The 20,819-nt window shown below is 44.0% G+C and overlaps 1 protein-coding gene across 1 annotated transcript in view; it reads left to right on the forward strand.

The window, feature by feature from the left end:
• The first annotated feature begins 3,949 nt into the window (after positions 1-3,949).
• Positions 3,950-20,819, forward strand: part of SAMD12 (sterile alpha motif domain containing 12) — a 175,253-nt gene continuing 158,383 nt past the window's right edge. Inside the window, exon 1 of the mRNA XM_036398564.2 lies at positions 3,950-4,066. Within this exon, the coding sequence (XP_036254457.1) occupies positions 4,054-4,066 (13 nt within the window). The 5' untranslated portion in view covers positions 3,950-4,053. The remainder of the gene's footprint in view (positions 4,067-20,819) is intronic.

The raw sequence follows: 20,819 nt of genomic DNA on the forward strand, positions 1-20,819 counted from the left end.
CAGTATAAACAAAGAATATTAATTATGTAATTAGACTATTACACTAGTAAAACCTGAATTTCATTGCCTTAGTACATATTACATATAGTTTAAACATGTTCATCTATATTTTCCTTGCCTAATAGCTCTTCTGAAGTCATTCTCAGACACCAGAACACTCCTTCTGAACATTAACCCTTACACTTTGATATCTACCATACCTTGGGTCATTTTGTGGTAGTAAGCCTGGATCTACGCTAGCATAAGAATCTGTTTCCATGGATCAGAGCATGGGACTTACACCAAAAGTCTATTTCTTCCCTTTTCTCAGTATATGCTTACATGGTTAAAAAATTTAATTAAAAAACCAAACAAACCTAACACCTATGCACCCAACATTTTCTCCCTGTGCCTTTCATGTATTTGCATGAGTCTCAGCAGGTTTCTTAGGAAATGCCACTTCCTAGAGAAAAAAAGAGAATCCAGAGAAACCCCACACCCTCCTCCTTTCATTTCAGATCTGACACCCATTATTCCCCAGGCTCTTTTTTTCAGCTATGTGGCTGACTCTGTCAAAGGAAAGGGAATCAGAAGGGAATTTTCTACTCACTGCTTCCACACCTGAATTTCCACCTACCCCCTTCACTGTGGTGCCCACAAAACTTTCTTGTTTTTCATTAGCAAACAAGTGCAGCTCCTGGCCTAGGGTGTGTGCTGAGAGTGTGTGTGAACCATCTACAGCCCTTCCCTTTTCTTGTTCCCTCCACCTACAGCCCTCCGTACTGGCAGAGGCACTGCAGTGGAAAGCCCCACTTCTCCTTCCCCATCAGTATCAAACCTGTGTAGTCCTACACATGTTCCTCCCACACCTTCTCCCTATCTCAACATACTTCTCATCAGTTACCTTTGAAATACACACCCATTTCGATGTATTCCTTCCCAGGAATATGCAAGGCAATATAAGAGTCCAGTTACTCAAATTTTAGGCAGATGGTGTGGTCCTGTTTCTGTCATACTTGAGTTTGATGACAAACTTTGAATGGTTTTTATCTCACCATCACAGTTTAGGCCCACTCAGCTAAGCAAATCACAGCCAAAAATATTCAGACACGGCTGTGCTGCTCTTCACTGCCAGAGACACGTGGTGCCTGACTCGGGGTCAACGATTTTCAGATGTTTCTTAAACAGTTCTCTGTGCGTGTGGTTTGGGCACCAAAAATAATCATGTTTTAAAATCTTGGGGCACAATGATGTGGCAGAAGTACCTCATTAACAAGATCATCAGATGAAGATGAGTGAGAATTTCAGTGTTTTACAGAATAGACTTGGGAGTACAAGGGGTTGCCTAAAGATAAATGACTGTTGAATTCCTGAAAGGTGAAAGGGGAATAAAGAGAGAAAAATGAAGATGGATGATGTGAAGTGTACAAGTCTAACATCTCGTTTAGACTTCAGAACTCTTGCAGTAGGGCAATGCTGTTGATGGACATTCATCAACTCTACTTTCATCTGATGTTAGCTGGCAGAAGTCCTATTCAGAAATAATTAGAATGGCTAAGGAGCCTCTGGTCAGTATTGCTTTTTCATCTGGTGACCCAGGGCAAAGTACACAGCAAACTGACTGTGGCTGTGACAAACCAAGTCTGTTTAAAGGAAGTTTGCTACACTTATAAGAGAAAGTTTAGAAGAAATCTCTCTGAAGTGAGGCAAGGTAAAATGAGAAGCAAGGAAACAAGGCAGAGACAGCAAGAAACAGCTCTTTCTGAGCCAAGAAATACAGTCTTTTTCTACAGTATAATTTAGCAGGGTGTTTTAAGAAAGTTAGCTCACTCTCACCTCATGCTTCTGAAAGCTCTTCTCAAAACATATTGTACTTTACCATAGATTAATTAAATCAATTCACGCACCCCCTTGAATCAATTCACAGGCTCTTTTTTCTAATGAACAACATACACTAAATTACAATTTGTCTAGTTTTGACCAGAATTTGTTAAGTTTCTGATGGTTTTAGTTACTGTTAAATATTACATTTCACTAGCTATGAGGTACCACACACTACACCTTTTAACATCTGTCATGCCTTATTTGCTATCTAGTCACAGCCATAATTTTGCTGTTCTTCAGCAGGCATGAAGTTGTAATTAAAGACTACAGGACTGTTTAAAGGGCTTAGTAAAATTGATTAAATGATCCCCCATCACCGGGGATGTCCTCTGGGTCCAGAGCTGAAATGTAGTTACCAGTCAGAAATTCAGCATACTAATGGGGATAGGACTCCAGTGCTCCATGTCCATGCCACATTTAGTTCTGAGCCTTGATTTATTCCCTCTATGGCTCCCAACTCATTCCACACAAGAAAGCACTGCTTCACATATGCATTAGCCAGGTAATTACTCCAACATATCTCCAGATATTGTCACAGTCAAATAAATGACGAATATTTGAATACATGAGCTTAATACAAAATGTTATCAAAAATCACAGAAGCTTATTATGCATTGAAGGCTGTACGTGTGTATTACATATATTTGAAAACTGGGATATCTATGAATAAAAAACTGGGATATCCTATTTTCTCCACAGAAAGCATGTGAACATCAGTCTATTCTGCCAGCATATGGATCAGGTGTGTGACTGTACTGCACTCGGGAGCACCAGCATATCCTCTCAATTGTTTTACTTCTAATGCACTGTGAATGTGCCTATCACTTTGCAAACACATGAACAACAAGGCTGCTGCTCCAGGACACTTGCACAACATCTGGACTCATGTTCAACACAAATGCTCATAGTTCAGGTGTTTATGAGAGCAAACAACAAGTCAGGTCTTCAGGGCAAAGTTGGTAATTAGAAGGCTTATGGAAAAAGTTGGGCTTCAAGACATTTCTTATAGGCTCTGAGTTTCCTTCATAAAATAAATGAAGACCCAATTTTTAATTAATTTAAATATTTCAAAGATGTCAAAATTCCTGGGGTTTGTGCTCATATTATGAATATACAACATGCATATTCCCTTGCATATTGTATATTCTTGCACTCTTAATTTGAGGTTTGTTTTGCAAAAATAACCTGTCACAAATAACACTTATTAGCCACAATAGCCACTACTAACAAAAAGAACATGTAGCACTGTTTTCATGCTCTGTCTGGGTTTGCCCTTTTATACTCAGTCCCTTTGCTGTTATTCTCTTGATTTTAATGATGTAACTTTGGTGAGTAGAGTAACTCACAGACTGTTTCTGAGTAGTTAATATTTACTGATACACTTAAAATGAAAAAATGTCAACTTCTGAATGGAAAAAAAAATCTTCAAAATCTTTCTGATATCTCAAACTAAAACTGAGAAGTGCACAAGCCCACAGCTGTCTCCCAGGACAGATCCCGAGGACGGCAGGCTGTCTGGTGTAAGATTTCTGGGCACCTGAAGCAATGGCTCTGCTACTGTGTCCCTGATCTCCTTCGTTTTTGGGATTTGTTGTAGGACCTGTCAGAGTGGGTAAGATGGACAAAAGCTGAGGGCCTGACTCGAGGCTGAGGTGCTGACCGATAGCTCCCGGTGCTGTGTGCGCCTTTTTCTTTCCCTGCGGACAAACTCCTCCGGCCGGCCAGGGAGTGCGGTGGGGTGGGACGGGGACAGGTCGGGCTTATCCTGCAGCCGTCAGCCTGTCTGAGATCCTGAAATCCTGGAGAGAAACATCCCGGAGCTGTGAAATGAAGCTTCCTGGGGCAGGGTGCCCTCGCTGTCCCTCTCCCCCACAAGCCCCGTGGGGGTCCGCAGCCCCGCCGCCTCTCTCAGCCCACGGCCGGCCCCCGTGCTGCCCTCCGTGCCGCCGGGGACAGGGGAGGCGCCCCGGGGCCCCGCCGGCGGCAGGGAACGCGGGTGCCTGGCCGGGCGCCCGTTTCCCGGGACTACGTTTCCCAGAGATCCGCGGCGCGGCCCCGCCCGCTGTCAGCGAGCGCTGCAGGTTGATCGCCGCGGCTGCAGATGAGCGGAGCCCGCGCGGGCGGGGGGGCGGCCGGGGCAGCGCCGCCGGGGCCGGGTCGGCGGCCGGCGCACTATGCGAGGCCGGGAGGATGGCGGTGGAAGGTAAGGGCTTCGCGTCCCCTGCCCGCCGCCCCCGGGGTCCCTCCCCTGTCTCCTCCCCCGGGCACTCACCTGCGCCGTGGCGGGGCCGCCCCGGCCCGGCCGGGTCCGGCGGGACAGCGGCGTCCGCCGGCGGGGCCACTGTGCCGCCCGCTGCCTCGGCCTCGCCGCGGGGCATCCCCGGCCCCCGCGCACCTCGGCCCGCCCGCCCGCAGCGCCGCGGCTGCCCCGGGCCAGGTGCCGTGGAGCCGGGCCGCGGCTGCCGCCCCCGCCCGCGGAGGAGTGGGCGGCAGGGGCTGCCCGGAGGCTTCGCTCGGCAACTTCCCGCCGGGCCCGGAGGTGCCGCCTCTCCCGGCAAGGGCGGCCGACCTGCGCCGCCTCGCTCCGGAGCGGCCCCGGCCCCGCGCTCAGCCCGGGCGCCTCCCCCGCCCCGCCGCCGGTCGCTCTCCCGCGGGCGCCGAGGCGCCGCCGTCCCTCGCTGCTGTCCGGATCCCCGAAGTGCCCCCAGACCGCGATGCCCACGAAGCTCCAGCGTGCCCCGCATGGGCGCAGAGCTGTGCTCGGCCCCTCCTTCCCTGAGAGGGATGGAGAAGCCAAAGGGCCGAGATGCTCAGCTCCTGGGCAGCCGGGAGCTGTGAGGTGTTCACGAGGTGCCTGGCTCCTGGGGAAGTACCCCGGTAAATGAGGCGATAGCTACCAAGCCCTTGACAGGTGGATGCTTTGCTAGGTCTTCAGTAAATGCTGGGCTCCCCTCAGCCTTCTAACACTGGCTGTGTGTTCCCTTTCCATTGGATCTTTTGGGAAGTTGGAGAAGACAGGTGTATGAGAAAAGGCAAATCTGCCTTCCTGCTGTCTGCTTCCAAGATTCACTCGGTGTTCTAGTGCTTTAGACTGAGGCAGTGACAGTCCTGGGTTTGCGCCTCATCTTGTTTTATTCGGCGCCCTTGAGAAAATTTAAGAATCCTGTGTAAAACCAGCCATCTGACCTCTTCTCCTGTGCTTAATTTAGTGTCTCCTGTGCTTAATTTAGTGTATGACAGTATTTTTGTGTGTTCATCTTGTGACTACCATGAGTTTTGTTTCTCAGTTATGCTGAAATCTTCAGTTCCATCAGATACGCTTGCTTTATTGCTGAAAATCATGCTGTAGCTGTCTTTTGCTGAATACCCAAGTGAGCAGTACAAAAGATGGTCCAGCAAAAACTTAAACGTCCTGGAAGCAATGGGGAGCTTAACATCCCTGAAAAACAGCTTCCTGTGCAAATTCAAATAAAGATAAGCAAGACCACTGTGTCTCAAAAGGTGTCTGTCAACATCCCAAATTGTTCATCCTAAGTGCAAACCTCTCCCTAAGGCAAGCATTTGTTAGGCACAAGCTGCTTTACTGAATGGCAGTTTTGAAGACTGGAATGATACAAAGAAGGAATGTAGTGGTCCTGAATAAAAGCATTGCTTTGGTGGCAAAAGCATAATGACATGAACTGGGCATGCGTGCCCGGTAGTGGGTAAGTAAGTAAATGAAATGGACTGCCATGCACCAGATGGTTCATATGCCAGCAGCAACCCCTGTTTCAGTGTGCTCACTAATGTCATCCTACTTTATTTACTTGAAGTCTTTCTCAGTCTGTTTGCTAGATCTTTTCAGGTCTGTAATAATTCCTGTCATATCTGCAGTGCCCTCCATCTGAGAATCTCTAAAAGCTTTGTAAATATTAATGAAGGAAAGCTCTGCTAAAGCTTTGGGAAGCAGTGCCTTTCCCTTCTCCTGAGATGGAATTTTTTCTTTAACTCCTTCTTCCCATTTCCTTCCCCCAGGATGCATCCTGCTGTGGTGTGTCAGAACAGGCATTCTTGTCTCTGTGTTCTGCATTCCTCCCATTTTGTTTTTTTCTCCCTCAACTTTCTTGCCTTTGCATGATTCTGTTGCCCTCACACTAACACAGCACTCTGACTATTTCAGCACAAGTAGCCATGTGGCTGTGACTGCTTTGTGTGTTTATAGTGCATTCACATTTCAGGCCTTTTATTATCCATCATTTTATGTTGGAGCCATGTTTCCTTGTGTGATTGTGCTTAAAAGCTTGCTTTTCTCTTAATGCACCTAGGGCCTTGTTGGAGCCCTAGGTGTGAGCTGTGTTCTGTTCCTGAACTGTGACTTTTGGCAAGGAACATTATGAAGCTGTGGCATTACAGCTTCTGTTTGGAAAGCTGAGAGGTTACATGTTCCTCATGACTCCAGTCATCACATTGTACAGACCCTGCTTTAGTCTAAAGTAGAGTTGCCATTGAATCTTCTAAATAGATACTTTGGAGAAAAATGTCCTGGACTCAGGAAGAGCAGACACTTGGGATTTTTTTGTTTTCTGTTTGTTTGATTTGTTTGTTTTCTTTGGAAGCATGCCTTCCTGGTTTGCAGCTTGTGATCTTGAGAATATAACCTGCTGTACAACAGTTTTGGAAGCTTGGAAATAAGGTTTAAACTGAGGTTGTCTGGCCTTCCAGTCTCTGCAGTAGTCAGCTGGGAGCCTGGCTAGGATGGACTTCCTGGGCTTTCTTTATAGAGTGATGCAAGGCCTTTGAATGGTTGGGCCAGCTGGCTTCTTGTGCAGACTTGGGGGTGGCTCTGGGATGCAGCTGGGGGAGTGGGAAGGTCTCTGGGGCACAGGGGAGGCAGGGATTCTGCAGCACGGGAGTTCCTGGCTGGAGCCAACATCCTGCCCCACCAGCTCCACCAGGGCTATTGTTCTATGGAAACTGCCTGTTTGTCAGCTTCAGCCATGAACCCAGAGTCTTTGTTTTGTTTTTCCTTTCAGAAATGCTCTGCGTGGCTAAGGTGAAAATATTTTGCAGCTTACACTTTTTGGAAAGTCTTTGAAAAATTTATTATATCTAAAAATGCTGAAATCTTCCTCAAATCTGATTATTTTAAAGCTGTCTTAGCATGGTGTGCTGGGGTTTAGCAATGTCAACAAATGTCCATCTGTTTACTTCAGGAAAATACCCAAACTTTTTTACTGGGATAGCTGACAGTGGTAGACTTGCATATATGAAGTAGGAATTTGGAGAATACTGCAGTTCTTTGCCAGTTATATATAATATATTCTTTAGTGTCCCAAAAGAGTTTATGGGGACTGGGAGGTCCTTTGGGCTGTATAATGCCAGTGCTTCCAGACTGATGAAAGGGTTGGTGTGTGTGTATGAGGAAAGTGAGTTTGCACTCCTTAATATGAGCCCGTTGAGATGGCAGCACTGCCAAGGTAAGTCTATTTTTAGACTCAACAGTTTTGACAATGTTCCTTTAAGTGTTTTTTCTCCTTCTAGTAAGAATGAAAGAACTAGGTCAGAGCCAGTAGAAAAAGGCTTTTGATCTCTGCAACAGTGTTCTCTTTTTTTTTTTCCTTTTCAGTTTGCTCTTGTGCAGCAGAGGTAAAGGGGAAAAGAGAGAAATGGTGATTTCTTCCCCCCCCCCCCCCCCCCCCCCAGTGTTTATTGCACAGGAAGGTGAGAGACTGACAGCACCCATCAGATGATGTCTACATGCAGGTGATCCCACACAGTTCTGTTGGATCCCCTGCAGCTCTGATCTGTGGTGTTTTTGAGATTCCTTTGCAAAGAAAAGTGCTAATTATTTCATGGAGTTCTTTCATGGTAAGTGTTTAATGAAATTTGGTCTAACACCTTTCTTGCTGTGTATAGGCTTTGGAAAGTGCCACATAGATTTGTTGCAGGTTTCCTCCTGGAAGTTTATGTAAACTTCCAGTCTCCTATGGCTCTGGATCTTCCTATGGGATAGTAGGTTTTACTAAGAAGTGGAGCCTTGCTGACATAAAATGACAATGACTGGCCTTACCCCTTGGTAATCCTTAAGGAGACTAAGACTCAAAGGAGGTTAGGGTGTTCTGTGGAATGGCATCCAGGTTGACTGCTGCAGACCTGGAGTTATTTGCAGCTTGTAACCAACTTCTATCAGAGTGATCCTGTGGATTTCAACTATGTGGTGTACCTTGGTTGAACGCCTGCAGTGCCTAGCAACTCCATGGATATTGAATGCTGCCATGTGTTTCTTCAGAGACTTGAAATATGGTGAGCTCATAGATGTGCTATGCTAACTCTGCCAAGAATGTCAAAGCAAGTTCAGGATCACCCAGAGGACAGCTTTGAAGCAGCTTTCAGTGTAGGTACCTATCATGCTGTTCCAGGGCGTGCCCAAAAGTACAACTCTTCTGACAGGTATTCAGTTACTCAACTTCGCCTTATTCCTACACCCACTTTGAGCTCAGACTGGATATGTCTCCATATCTGAGTTTCCAGGGAATGTGATCCAGTAGATGGTGTTTCAGCACACTTACTTGCCTATGGAGTAAAGAAGTAACAAGCCCTGTGATTCAAAAATAGCACATGTTTCTGTCATGTTTTTGGTATCTTCGGTAATTTCTAACCACTTCTTAGCCTGAGGGATTCAGACATGTGGCTTGGAAATAGCTGCCAGTTGGAAGCAGGACTGAGAGAGACAACTCATTTCAACTCTCCAGGTGAAACAGTCACATTGGGTCATAGTAGAGGAGATAGATAACACCAATGCTGGAGGTGTATTGGACAGTGAGGCATGAGATCTGAACATCAGCCTTTAGTCTTGAGTTCTGTGTGTCACTTTCTGACCATTTTTTGCAAAAATGCATCAGCAATTATGGGATGCTAAAATGGAAGATACATCTCTCATCCACATTCAAGTGGCAGCCTCCTTGTTGGGCTGTAGCATCTACCCCTTTATTTCTTGCTCAACAACAGCTCTACCTCCCACCCACCTCCACATTGTGCATACAGCTTCGTGGCTGCGTGTGCTTCTCTGCTTTGAACCACTGTTTAGAGCTTTCCAGTCTCTGTTGCTGCATTTGAAGGGGGGACTGTGAGCTGAAGTTCAGAAGGTGCACTCCATTGTGGGGGTTGGAGGCCCCAAAATGAAGCTGTAGCAACAAAGAATCGCCCTGCAATGGAGGGTCTTTGTGTGTATTCAGCTTGAGCGAAGGGTGGATATTATGGAACTTATGGGATCATTTTACCCTCCCTGAATCAAGGTACCAAGTATAGACTTGATGTGATGCTTTGTTCCTTTGGATGAAATTTGGTTGTAGGATAAGAGTGTTTCTTGAAACTCAGAAGTACTTCATATCATCCAGTTTAGATACAGTTCCTTGAGTGTTTGACCTTACCCTTTAAAGTACATGGAAGACTTAGAAGCTCAAGGAGGACATTGATTAATATAAATTTACTGGTTCAGTACAATTGAATACCATCCTAAGGTTAAAACTTGTCCAGTGGTGGCAATATGAATGCAAATGGAAGGAGTTATGCTTTGAAAGTTTGTGTGCTTTCTCCACCAAGAAGGGAATGCAAGTGAGCAAATGACAAGAGTTAGACTTTGGATGCATTTCCTAATGTACTACTGGAAAGTATTGACAAAACCTGTAGTGACATTGTAAGAGCTCATGTTTACTGCTTAATTGGAAACTGTAAAGTAGAACTTTTCTTAAGGGTTTTTGGAGGGTTTTTTTTTGTTCTTCTGTTATGTCCAAGCATGGCAGGCAACATCCAAGGAGGTTGTGTAGCTTTATTCCTCTTGTGTACAGCTAAGTGTGTGAGGCCAAGACAAGCTGCTCAGAGCCAGTCTCTGGTGCTTCCCAGTATTGCTGTGTCACAAGGGCTGTGGCAGGAGAACAGCAGGGACAGGCTCAGAGCAAGGCACTGCAGCTGGATGGTGTCAGAGTTGCAGGCTGGTGCTGGTTGTTGAGTTGATAAGCATGGAGAGCTTTCTGTCCAAAGCATCTTCTGTGCAGGCTTGCTGGTGGGTGCAGAACTCGGTGTCTGTAGAGCACTGTAAGTTTTACTTTTGCCCATTGGTCTCTGAAAGTAATACAGCTAGTTTGCAGAGGTAGTAGAGCTGTTAAAAGGCTGCTTTTCAGTTCACTCAGTATTGAGTCTGTGGGTCTGTTAGGATAGTGTGCCTGGTTTTGGAGCCAATTTTCTCTGTTGTCCTGACTGAGACAGCTTTACCTTCTTGTGCCCTGTTTTGTCTCTTGACTTGTCTCTTCTTATGTCCAGACTGTGTGATCTCTAATGCAATGCTCCTTTCTGTGAGCAAGAGATACTCAGAGTTTAAAACTGAGCAATGATGTTGTTGGGTATTTCTCATGAAAGCTGTAGCCTTTGAATGGGTACAGGTATTTACCCTTGCAGATTAACAATTGAACAGCTCAGCCCTCAATTATCTGCTCAAAACATGCAGAGAATGTAGAGGGAGTAGTTCTGGAAGGTGCCAAAGGCAAAAGAGCTAAAAAATGGAGTAATTTTGAGGACTTCTGAAACTGTCTGGTTGGTGCTGGTCAAAATAGCAAATAAGATCTCAAGAACTATGAGGAGAGCTCTGAACAAGGCAAGGAGAGCTCTGAACAATGTTTCTGTATCATTGCATATTGCTCTTGTATTGTCAATGCTCCCTGCAGCTTTTGCTTGCCACACCCTAAAAGAAGGAGAGGACTGGAAAAATAGGGAAAAAACAAGTCAGCTGGTCAGAGACATGGTGTGTTCTCTGAAGGCAGGTTACAGATACTATCATTCTTTAGCTTGGAAAAGAATGGGCAGGTTACAAAGAATCTGAATCTTTAGCTTGGAAAAGAGATGACCATGGAGAGAATCCTTAGGTCTTGATGAATGGTGTGGAGAAGGTGGAAAAAGGAACTAGGTCACAAGGCAGAACAATGAAGCTGTGGGGTTTTGTGCTTTAAATTAAAAAAGGAAATAGTTTTTCATATAATACAAGAGTTCCCCAAGTGCACTTTTAACCTTGGGGGTCATTCCTAATGTGCCAAGGCTGGATCACTTCATGTACGCCCTGCTCTCAGGCTGTTCCTTAAGCAGTGGCATAAAGGGCTAAACTTCTAGTCTGACCCAACTTGATGACTTTTATGACAAAGTCATAAAGGACACACATCTGCTGTGTGTCCAGAACAATTCTACTCATCACAAGAATTTGATTTGCATTGAGTAGTTGAGAGGGAAATTTGGTCAGGACAATCCAGAAACAGAGGAGATGGGGAATTAGGCACTGAGTTATAAAAAATATTAACAAGCAGGATCATGATGCATAAGATATGTCACTTTCTTTTTCTTAGTTTATAAGAACTGATACTGCTCTGGAAGAGGAACTGTGTGCCATGTCTGGTCAATGGGATTTGGGGAAGGAGAGGCCTGGTATTAGGCTACAACTGTAGAAATGCCATCTGGAAAATACTGATTCTCCACAGCAGGTAGGGTTGGAAACACCTGTACTGACCTCTCTAAATGAGGTGAAATATGGTCTGAGAGAGACATTCAGGAAAACCTGAAGCAGATTAGTTCTGCAGATGTCAGCCTTAGTGGCTTCTGCCTTGAGTAGGTTTTATGTTCCCTTACCTTTGCAAAGGATTGTCCTTCTCTCTCCAGAAGTGTCCAGTTGCAAAAGGACTACAGAAGGAGTGAGGCAGTTGCTGTGAATAGCTGCATGTTCTGTGTGCAGCATAAGGTAAAGTCGGCATTAAAGAGCAGCTTCATTACCCGAAACAGTAAGAATTCAGCCTAGTTTGTGCTCCTGGATGAAACAAGGAGGTGTGCAGGGTCTGAACTTGGGCTGAAGTGAACCCTGCATTCAATTACAGGATCTAATATACTTGCAGGGAGTATGTGATTGACAGAAATAAGAGTGTGAGGAAGACAGTGTGGATTTTAGCTGGTCTTTAGTGCAGCCCTATCCATCTCTATATGATGTGCTAGCTCCTGTTCTTCAGCTGAACATTCAGGTTATTACTTCCCTCCTTTCCTCCACTCATTTGCTCACCTCTGCCCTGTCTTTGTGGCTCTTTTTAACAAAAAAAATATTTTCTTCCCCCAGAGGGGATTTTGCTTGAGTTGATTTTTTTCTCTGCAAATAACCTAGTAAAAAGCAAGAAAGAGACTTTTAATAATGCTGTTTCATAAACATAAAGAAAGAGAATTGTAATGTGCATCAATAGAGGCTTTCTCTCAGATTGTCCTCTGCATGCTCTTGGCTGATGGTTTGTTGCTACACAAATCATCTGGGGTACTAGAGTGAGTAGGATACAGTGGTATGAGCAAGCAGTAGGAGGTGAAGAATTTTACTGGGGGAAGGAAAGAAGGCATTTCCAGGCTCTTCAGTTAAGTGTACCAAGGAAGGGATATCCTTGAACAGTAATAAAGGAGGTAACTTTTAGGCAGTTGAGAGAAAGCCAGGACTGAGAACAGAAGTCAACTGCCAGATTTCAAACTAGTTATGCTAGTGAGGATGAATAAAGATATTTTCCTTTGCATTTTGTTGACTGTGCCTCATTCATGGGACAAGAAATAAAGCCCAGATCCACAGCTAAATTGCAGCCATTTTTGTGCCACATGTTCAGCAGACACCGGCTTTCATGAGTAGGGCAAAGGCAGAGATCTGTGCTGCATGTGTGGGACAGTGCATCTCTGATGCCATAATAAGGACTTAACCTGTTTGTCTCTGAGCTGTTCTTTGTGTGCTGGATAGGCTTGTTAGCATTTAAAAACGTTTTTTGATGTCATGTTGGCTGAGTACAGAATTGAACAGTAGTGTTGTTAGGACTTGAGAAGAGGCAGTCTCAGAAATGTAGCTTGTGGTGAAGCGTGACTATCCAGCTTCCTAATCAGTGACTACAAGACAAGTTTATTCCAAGATCAGTGGCACTAATGCAGACTCATTGCATACCCAGGTGTGTTATTACTCTTTTTTATCTCTCCATTTTCTCTGCAAAATCCTTAGGGCAACAGTGGTACCTGGTTTGGAGTTTGCCTAAGTTGGTTGCTGACTGACAGTTGTAATAACATGATGAATTCTTTTCTTTGTGAGAGAAAATTATTCAAGGTCTCTGCCTCTCTATCTACGAACAGATTTTCTTTGTTTTTCGTTCATACAATCCTTATCTGTTATAGAACCCTCTTTAATGCAACTTTGTGCAACTCACAATCTTGAAATCCAGACTTTCTTACTATTAAAGAGAATCTCTGTAGATGCTTGCACAAGCCTTCTTATTGACTTACTAGTTTGCAAAACAAATGACCAACTATTTTGTATTTTAATCCCTTGCTTAAATGGTTTTCTCGTGTGCAGGTGAAACATATTACTTACTGACCTTTACTACATTGTTCACTAAGATCCATTTTGCTCTAAGTTAATTGCATAGTTCTCTTAGTCCCCTTATGTGTCAGTATTCTCCTGTTCATCTATACCTGTACAGGATTTGTGGTAACCTGGCCTTATTTATTCACTAGATAGGTTCATTTTTCAATGAGTCTCCTTTGCTAGCGTGAATTCAAGAGCTGCTTGTACCAAGTGTACTTTTATTAAAATGAGAAAATGCTTCAGAAATAATTTTGCTCTCCAGTCACTGTGTCAGCTTTTTATAATGAAATCTTGTTGCTGTTATAAAGGCTGAACTTGCATTACTGAGACACCAAGGTCTGTCTAGCATAGCGATGACATGCAGTCTGCCTCCTGAAGAGCAGGTGTAAAAGAAACTGTTTACAGCATTTGCTAAAGTCTGTAAGATAAGAGATGGTAAGTGGATATTACCATACATAAAATAAATAGTTTCCAGTAGGAAAACTGTAAAAAAAGGAATAAGGAAGTTTTTTAGCTGAAGAAACTTAATTACATACCTATCCTGGTTGGGTGAGGGTCCCAGAAGGCAAACTCAACCCATAGAAGAAGAGAATTTCTTATTCTGGGCTTAGTGTTTCGGTTTTTTAAAGAGCTAAGGGGTCTCTTCTCTCTACACTCGAGATTTTTTTTGGCCTTCAATCGAATTATGAGTTTAGTTTGATTCTAGATATGAAAGTGCTGAGTTACTCATTTGGATTTCTTGATATATTTCTATCATTGTACAATACTTTATACCATCTTACAGCTAAAGTTTGTTAGAGAGATATATGTGTAGTAGCTTGTCTCTGAAAACATACTTTTTCTGTGTTCTTCCTTGGCTTTAGTTTTGTGTATTTTTTAATTATTTCTGGAGAGAGTGAGTGGCTTAGAGTAGTAATTGGCTTGATACCATGGGATGACTACCCCATTGTTCAGCTAGAGATGTTCAGGGATAGTTGGCTCAGGAATGCCATTACCTTAAGTTTTCTTGCTAATAATAATTCTAAAGAGGTAAAAAGGCAAAAGCCTGACAAGTCACAGTTAAAAATCAAAATGGATGCTTTTCCTCTGAACACTTTATCCACTTCTGCCTCTATCCACTTTTTACACCTGTGTCCCCTTTGCTCTGCCCTTCCTGCCCTCTTGATCTGGCTCAATGTCCACTCCTTGCTGCTGAGCTGTCACCCATCCTGCCCAGCTGTTGGGCATGTCCCACTGCTTTAACAAAGACTTGGTTGTAAAATCCATATCTTGTAAGAAGCTGGGTTTTTGTTTAATTGATTAATGATTAGTAGTCATTATAACAAGAGGCTAGAAAGACAAGTAGCTCCCTGGAGGGACCTGCAGGTACAGGTGTGTGTCTGTCTGCCAAGCCTTGCTGCCTGTGTCTGTCTCAGCTTTGTGTGCAGAGCTCCAGGTACAGCTCATCAGCAGCAGCAGTTCACAGTGCTATATACTGGCCCCAGCTCAATACTGGCCTCCCTTTTGGCACAGCCTGTTTGGAATTGCTTGATGCTGCTTTTTGATGCTGACCAGCAGAAGCAGATAGCTAGACCCTAATATTACTTCAGTTAAGTACTTTGGGATTTCAGCCTTACAGGAGGTTTGTGATAAATTCATGCGACCTGTACTGAAGTAGAAAAGGTCCTGACTGATTTGCTGGGCTTCTTTGCTCTGTGTGAGTGCTGCTGATTTGGTGGCCATTAGACAGACAGGTTTGAAGAACAGAGTGGGCAAAATCTTGAATTTACTTGCTCAGCAGGTTGCCAGCAGTATTTACTAGGCTGCAACATGAGCAGCAGATTGTATTTATGTGAAACTTTGCATTTTCAGCTGGTTCCAAGTGATGTGTTGGGGGAACTGTGCAAATTTACATTAGGTGAAGAGAGGACTATATGGAGAAGTACTTCTGGTAGGCAAAAGCCAGACAGTTTCTTAAAACTAGAAGCTGATTGATGAGGCAGATGAACCATCCATAGGAGTTACAGAAACTCATTACTATGGAAAAAATTTCTGCTAGACAAAGTAGTCAAAATAGTCTTAAATTTTATAGTAAAAATTAAAGCCATCTTTATTTGCTGTTTTTAATCTTGTTTGTTACTATTGTAGAAGTAGTAGTAACTGCTCAGGTCAGATATTTTGAAAATAATTCCATGTTTGCTAGGGATATGCAGAGCTGCTAATGAAGTATAAGCTTCTTGAAATACAAGAAGGGCTTTGCAGTGCAGATCCATCTTGCTCATTTGGTCAGTGTGAGGAGGCATCTCAATCTGAGCAAGACTTCAGTGTTTTCAGTGTGAATATCTCCTCTCTGATCAATCCAGGTAAAGCAGGTTGTGAGTAAAGGCAAGCAAAAAGCCTCAGGGATTCTGTCTGACTGCTCTGGATTGAAAAGCCTCTGGAAGTGTATAGAACTCTCATTGAAAATGCTGACTGCAAAATTTGATGTGATTGGAGGTTTGATTTACTTTTGACAAAGAAATGGGCAGCGATGGAAGGAACAAGTCCAGTGAGAGCTGTTGTCCAAAGGTGTTTTTCCCTAGAAATACTTGATAAATCTTTGTGACTACTGAAATGACTGAAAAGATATTTGGACCCTTTCTATAAGGTCCCTGCTATGTCCAACCCGAGTTTGTTAATGTTCAAGCTGTGGAATGGATGAACTTTTGTCTGTCCTTTTCAACAATGTGACATTTTATGGTGGGAGTAGTAGGTGGATTGTATGGACTTACCTCTTAGCATTGTGCAGCTAGTCCGTGGAATGAATACATAAAATGGAGCTTGCAAGGTTGCCAGTATTTGACACATGAAAGTTTTGTAAGGATTGTTAGAGCTTGGGTGGGTATCTCCTGTGCCTGCTTTTTGTCTCTGAATAGCAAAAGCTAGCATATGACTATGATGCACACAGAACAGGGCACATGAGTAAGAAGATGCTATTTTTACTCGATCACTTTTTAGAATAGAACAATTGTTATTGCATGTAACTCAAGTACTTGCCAAATATGCTTTAATGTAGCCTTAATTGATCTGCTTAAAGTTTTAAGCAGCCAGCAGTATTCCCACTGAAACACATAGTTATGAAAGGTTTGACACAGTAGGCAGTGAGTGCACAGAGGTAGTGATTGATCATAGATTTATCTGCTAAGCCTTGAGCCTACAGATGGAGAGACAAAGACTTTCCATCTGCCCATGCAAAACTTTGGATATATCAAGGCTGTGTTCTGAAGAGTGCCTTCAGGCTTTTTTCCAGACAGGATTCACAGAGTACCCTCTAGGAAAAGACAAGGCTTGCCCCAGATGCCAGTAACTTGCGATGGCTCTTGGTGACTTCTGTGTACCATCAAGCATGCTCAGACAAGCTGTCTCTTGGCTGCTTGCCATCTGGGAGGCAGGCAGGCATGGGAGGAAGGTAGCTGGGGGGGCAGAGCATTCTTACTGCCCTGTGAGCTCTTTTTTGAAACTGCGTGTGCACCCTGGAGAGATCTGTGTGGGCATGGAACTGGCTCACGTGTATGGGCCAGCTTCTGCAGGGCAACAAATTATCTTGCTCTGTATACATGGAAAAGACTTGAGTTTGTCTTCCACCATATATAAAAAGTACTTAGTGTATTGCATCCTAGTTTTTTAGGACAGATGTAGGGTAGTTTTTTCCATTTTAGATGCTCTGCTAACTCTTTTTCTCACAGAGCTTTTCACTCTCATAAGTTGGAAGATCTCAGCAGTCTTTTTAGATGCTGAAAAAGTGGATATTAGATTCAGCTTTACCATTCAGTTAGGAGTACAAGAGCACTTAAGTACCTTTGTTTTAAATAATAGTTTGTTTCATAAATGTAATCTTTGGATCTATGTTATTGTGTCTGCCAGCACCATTCATTATGTGCTTGTTGTTGTGCAGTCAGAGCTCTACAGAACATCCACCCTCCTTCCTCAAAAGGAAACAAGTTCCCACCACAGAAAGCTTTCAATACAAGTTGAACAGTTGTTGGGGGATCATGAAGAGAGAATAATCAGCTGAGGTGGGGTTTTCAGCAGGGAAAGGAGAATATAAGTGATCTGAATCTGGATGAAGGGTTGTATTACTGAGATATAGATGATATATGAACATTGAGATTGTATGGAAGAATATTGGAAGAAGTTCTGTTTCAAAATCTAATGATACTGCTGATAGTGGTATTAGGCTGATACTGTGAGCTGATTTAGAGGGTGTTTGTTGTCTTGATGTACTGTTAAAATTTGGGACTGATCAGGTGGATGCAGTTTGGTGGAATGAAGAGGTGCTGAGGCAGCAGGGATATTGTCAAAGGAGCAGTGTGGGAGAATGGTCTGAAAGCAGAGGGCAGGATGAGCTAGTGTTAGCCAGTACCAGAGTAAAGAGGAGTAATGGTCTGAACAATATTTTAGCCAGAAACTACTTTGTCTGGAGAAAGATTTTTTTCCAGATGAATGCCATTAAGTCCTAAAAGAAATTTAAGATGTGTCAGCTAAGAGTCAGAGAGCATGGGCTGTGGTGAAGTTAGTGATTTGTGATTATTTTCTAAGAGCTGTTTTGACTCAGCTCTATGGGGTGTTAACTCTGGGTGCTGTCAGCCCACCAAGCCCCATTAGGTTTGATAGTTGGTCCTGGGTTTTGAGCTGACCTTATCTAGATAAAATTATATAAGATGTAGATTTAAGAAGAGAATAAATTATTGACCAAACATTGACCTCTTTCGCTGCCTTTAACAAATCCTGAAAGGGAACCATTTTGATTTGTATTGACATTTAAAAGGAGGCAAGAACTCCACCTGTCTGCCACAAAGATGGATCTATGTACTCTGTGTGGTAACAGGAAATAACAGACCCACACAAGGAAATATTCCTTGCTCCTATTCTCTGTGTAGCTGAGGGTTGGAGGTAGCACTAGAAGAAAATAATAGAGCTGGCTACCTAAAGATGTATTGTGATAAAGAAAGAGAAACTTGGCCAAGTGACTGAGATACTTATTCTTCTTAAGAGATAAATACCCCTAGAAAAAAGTTCTCTTTCCCCACTTCCCTCCCCCACCCTTCAATATTAGCAACTCTGGAAAAGTCCCCTAGGACAGCCTGTGTTTCTTTTAACCACAGGTTAAATTCTTTTTCTTTTAACCAGGTCAATTCTTTTCAATTAAAAGGCAGTGGGCATCTCTGTTATTGCTAGCAGCCTCTTCCATTTTTTCTCTTTTGTATCCTGAAGGAGCCCAGTAAAAGGCATTGCTGAAAAAGCACTAGCATTCATTACTCTTGAATGCATGATGGGCTAAGAGTCAAGCAGCATCTTGCCAAGTGACTTATTTCATTTTTAAGCCATCCAGGTGCTTATAGATTTATAAAACCATTGAAGTTGGAAAAGAGCTTTAAAATCAAGTCCTGCCCTTAACCCAGTGCTGACAAGTCCACCACTAAACCATGTCCTCAAGTGCCATGTCTAAATGTTTTTTAAAATACTTTCAAGGATGTTGACTGCCCCACTTCTGTGGGCAGCCTGTTCCAATGCCTGACAACCATTTCTTCCATGAAGAAATCTTTCCTAATACCTGATCTAAACTTCCCCTAGCCCAGCTTGAGGACTTTTCCTCTGATCCTGTCACTGTTACCTGGGGGAAGAGACCAACCCCACCTGGCTGCAGCCTCCTTTCAGGGAGCTGGAGAGAGTGACAAGGTCTCCCCTGGGCCTCCTTTTCTTCAGGCCAAACACCCCCAGCTCCCTCAGCTGCTCCTCCTCAGACTTGTGCTCCAGACCCTTCCCCAGCTCTGTTGCCCTTCTCTGGACACACTCCAGCCCCTCAATGTCCTTCTGGTACTGGGGCCCAGAACTGGACACAGCACTTGAGGTGTGGCCTCACCAGTGCTGAGTACAGGGGGACAATCTCTGTCCTGGTCCTGCTGGCCACACTGTTTCTGATCCAGGCCAGGATGCCATTGGCCCTCTTGGCCACCTGGGCACACACTGGCTCATGTTCAGTCACTGCTGACCAGCATCCCCAGGTCCTTTCCCAAGGGCAGCTCTCCAGCCACTGTTCCCCAGCCTGCAGGGCTACATGGGGTTGCTGTGACCCAAGTGCAGGACCCAGCACTTGGCCTTGTTGAACCTCACACCACTGGCCTTGGACCGACACTCCTGACTGTCCAGATCCCTCTGTAGAGCCCTCCTACCTTCCAGCAGTGTGATCAGCACTCCCGACCAACTTGGTGTCATCTGCAAACTTTCTGAGGGTACCATTGATCCCCTCATCCAGACTGGTGATAGATATTAAATAGAACTGGCTGTGGGGAACACCACTTGTGACCAGTCACCAGCTTGATATAACTCCATTCACTACCACTCTCTGGGCCTGGCCGCTCAGCCAGGTTTTTGCCCAGTGAACAGTACCCCAATCCAAGCCATGAAAAGCCATTTCTCCAAGAGAAGGCTGTGGGAGACAGTATCAAAGTCGAGGTAGACAATGTCCACAGCCTTTCCCTCATCCACCAAGTGTGTCATGTGGCTGTACATAGGAGGAGGTAAGGTTAGTCATCATGCTGCCTGTTATCAAAACCTGTATCATTTGCTGCCTCTAATGCATGGTAAATTAGTGCCATAACCCAGAAGGGTCTCCTTGTTGATGCCATGCAACCCTTCTCCCTAATCTCTATTGTTTGGGAGCATTTGGAAGGGAGGAGTTGCAATTCACAGGAGACTTGCTGCTGGCATTGTTCTTCCAGACAGTTTTAAGTTCTACTGCGCTACCTAATTTCTTTTTGGTGAGCACTGGAACTGGGCTGACAGCCAAAAACTGCCTGCTTCTGAATGTTGCTGTAGTGTATTAGGGTTTCAAAGATGTCTCTAGGAGTTTTCCTATTCAGCTAGGGAAGATCCTGGCAGAAGACAGTTGGAGGATTTTTATGGATTGCATCCGATACCAAATGTGTTTTTACTGCTGGTCAGCCCTTGCTGGAGCAGGGTGTGCTAGGAGGGGAGTACTTTAACAGGTCGGTTATGATACATTTACATTTTTTGTACAGGGGGGAATTAATTAGGTTACTAACAGAACAGTTTTTATTCTCAGTGTGCTGTGAAAATAGTCTTGGTGGATCACATCTATCTTTCTGTGGTCTGGAGGACAGGCAGAGTTGTTAGTAGTTGTTTCCTTTGGGTAGGTTAATATGATCTAGAGGAGCTAGATAATAGTAGGTGGATATAATCTAGGAGAGAGAATTTTTTTGGTGTCTTGAGGCACACTGATGTAAATGTAAACCACAGAATCAAATTTCTTTTTCAGTTCCCACAGGAGGTGTTCCTGTCCTTGGCTTGCAGATGTAGGTATTGTAGTAGTTGCAGAGATCACTTATCTTTTAGAAATATTTGGATGTTTTTAAAGATCTCAAGGCAAAATGGTCAACATTTTGGCCTCTGCTTTAATTCTGTACCAATGAATTCTTGTAATTTAGACTCAAAGTTTTCAATTAAGACTCTAGGATTTAAGCTGAAGAGATTTTCAAAAGGTGCTGAAGTTAAATAATCCTTTGCTTTCACAGGCAGCTTGAGCCAGTTT

This window comes from Molothrus ater, chromosome 1 (assembly GCF_012460135.2).
Source record: "Molothrus ater isolate BHLD 08-10-18 breed brown headed cowbird chromosome 1, BPBGC_Mater_1.1, whole genome shotgun sequence".
Lineage (NCBI taxonomy): Eukaryota > Metazoa > Chordata > Aves > Passeriformes > Icteridae > Molothrus > Molothrus ater.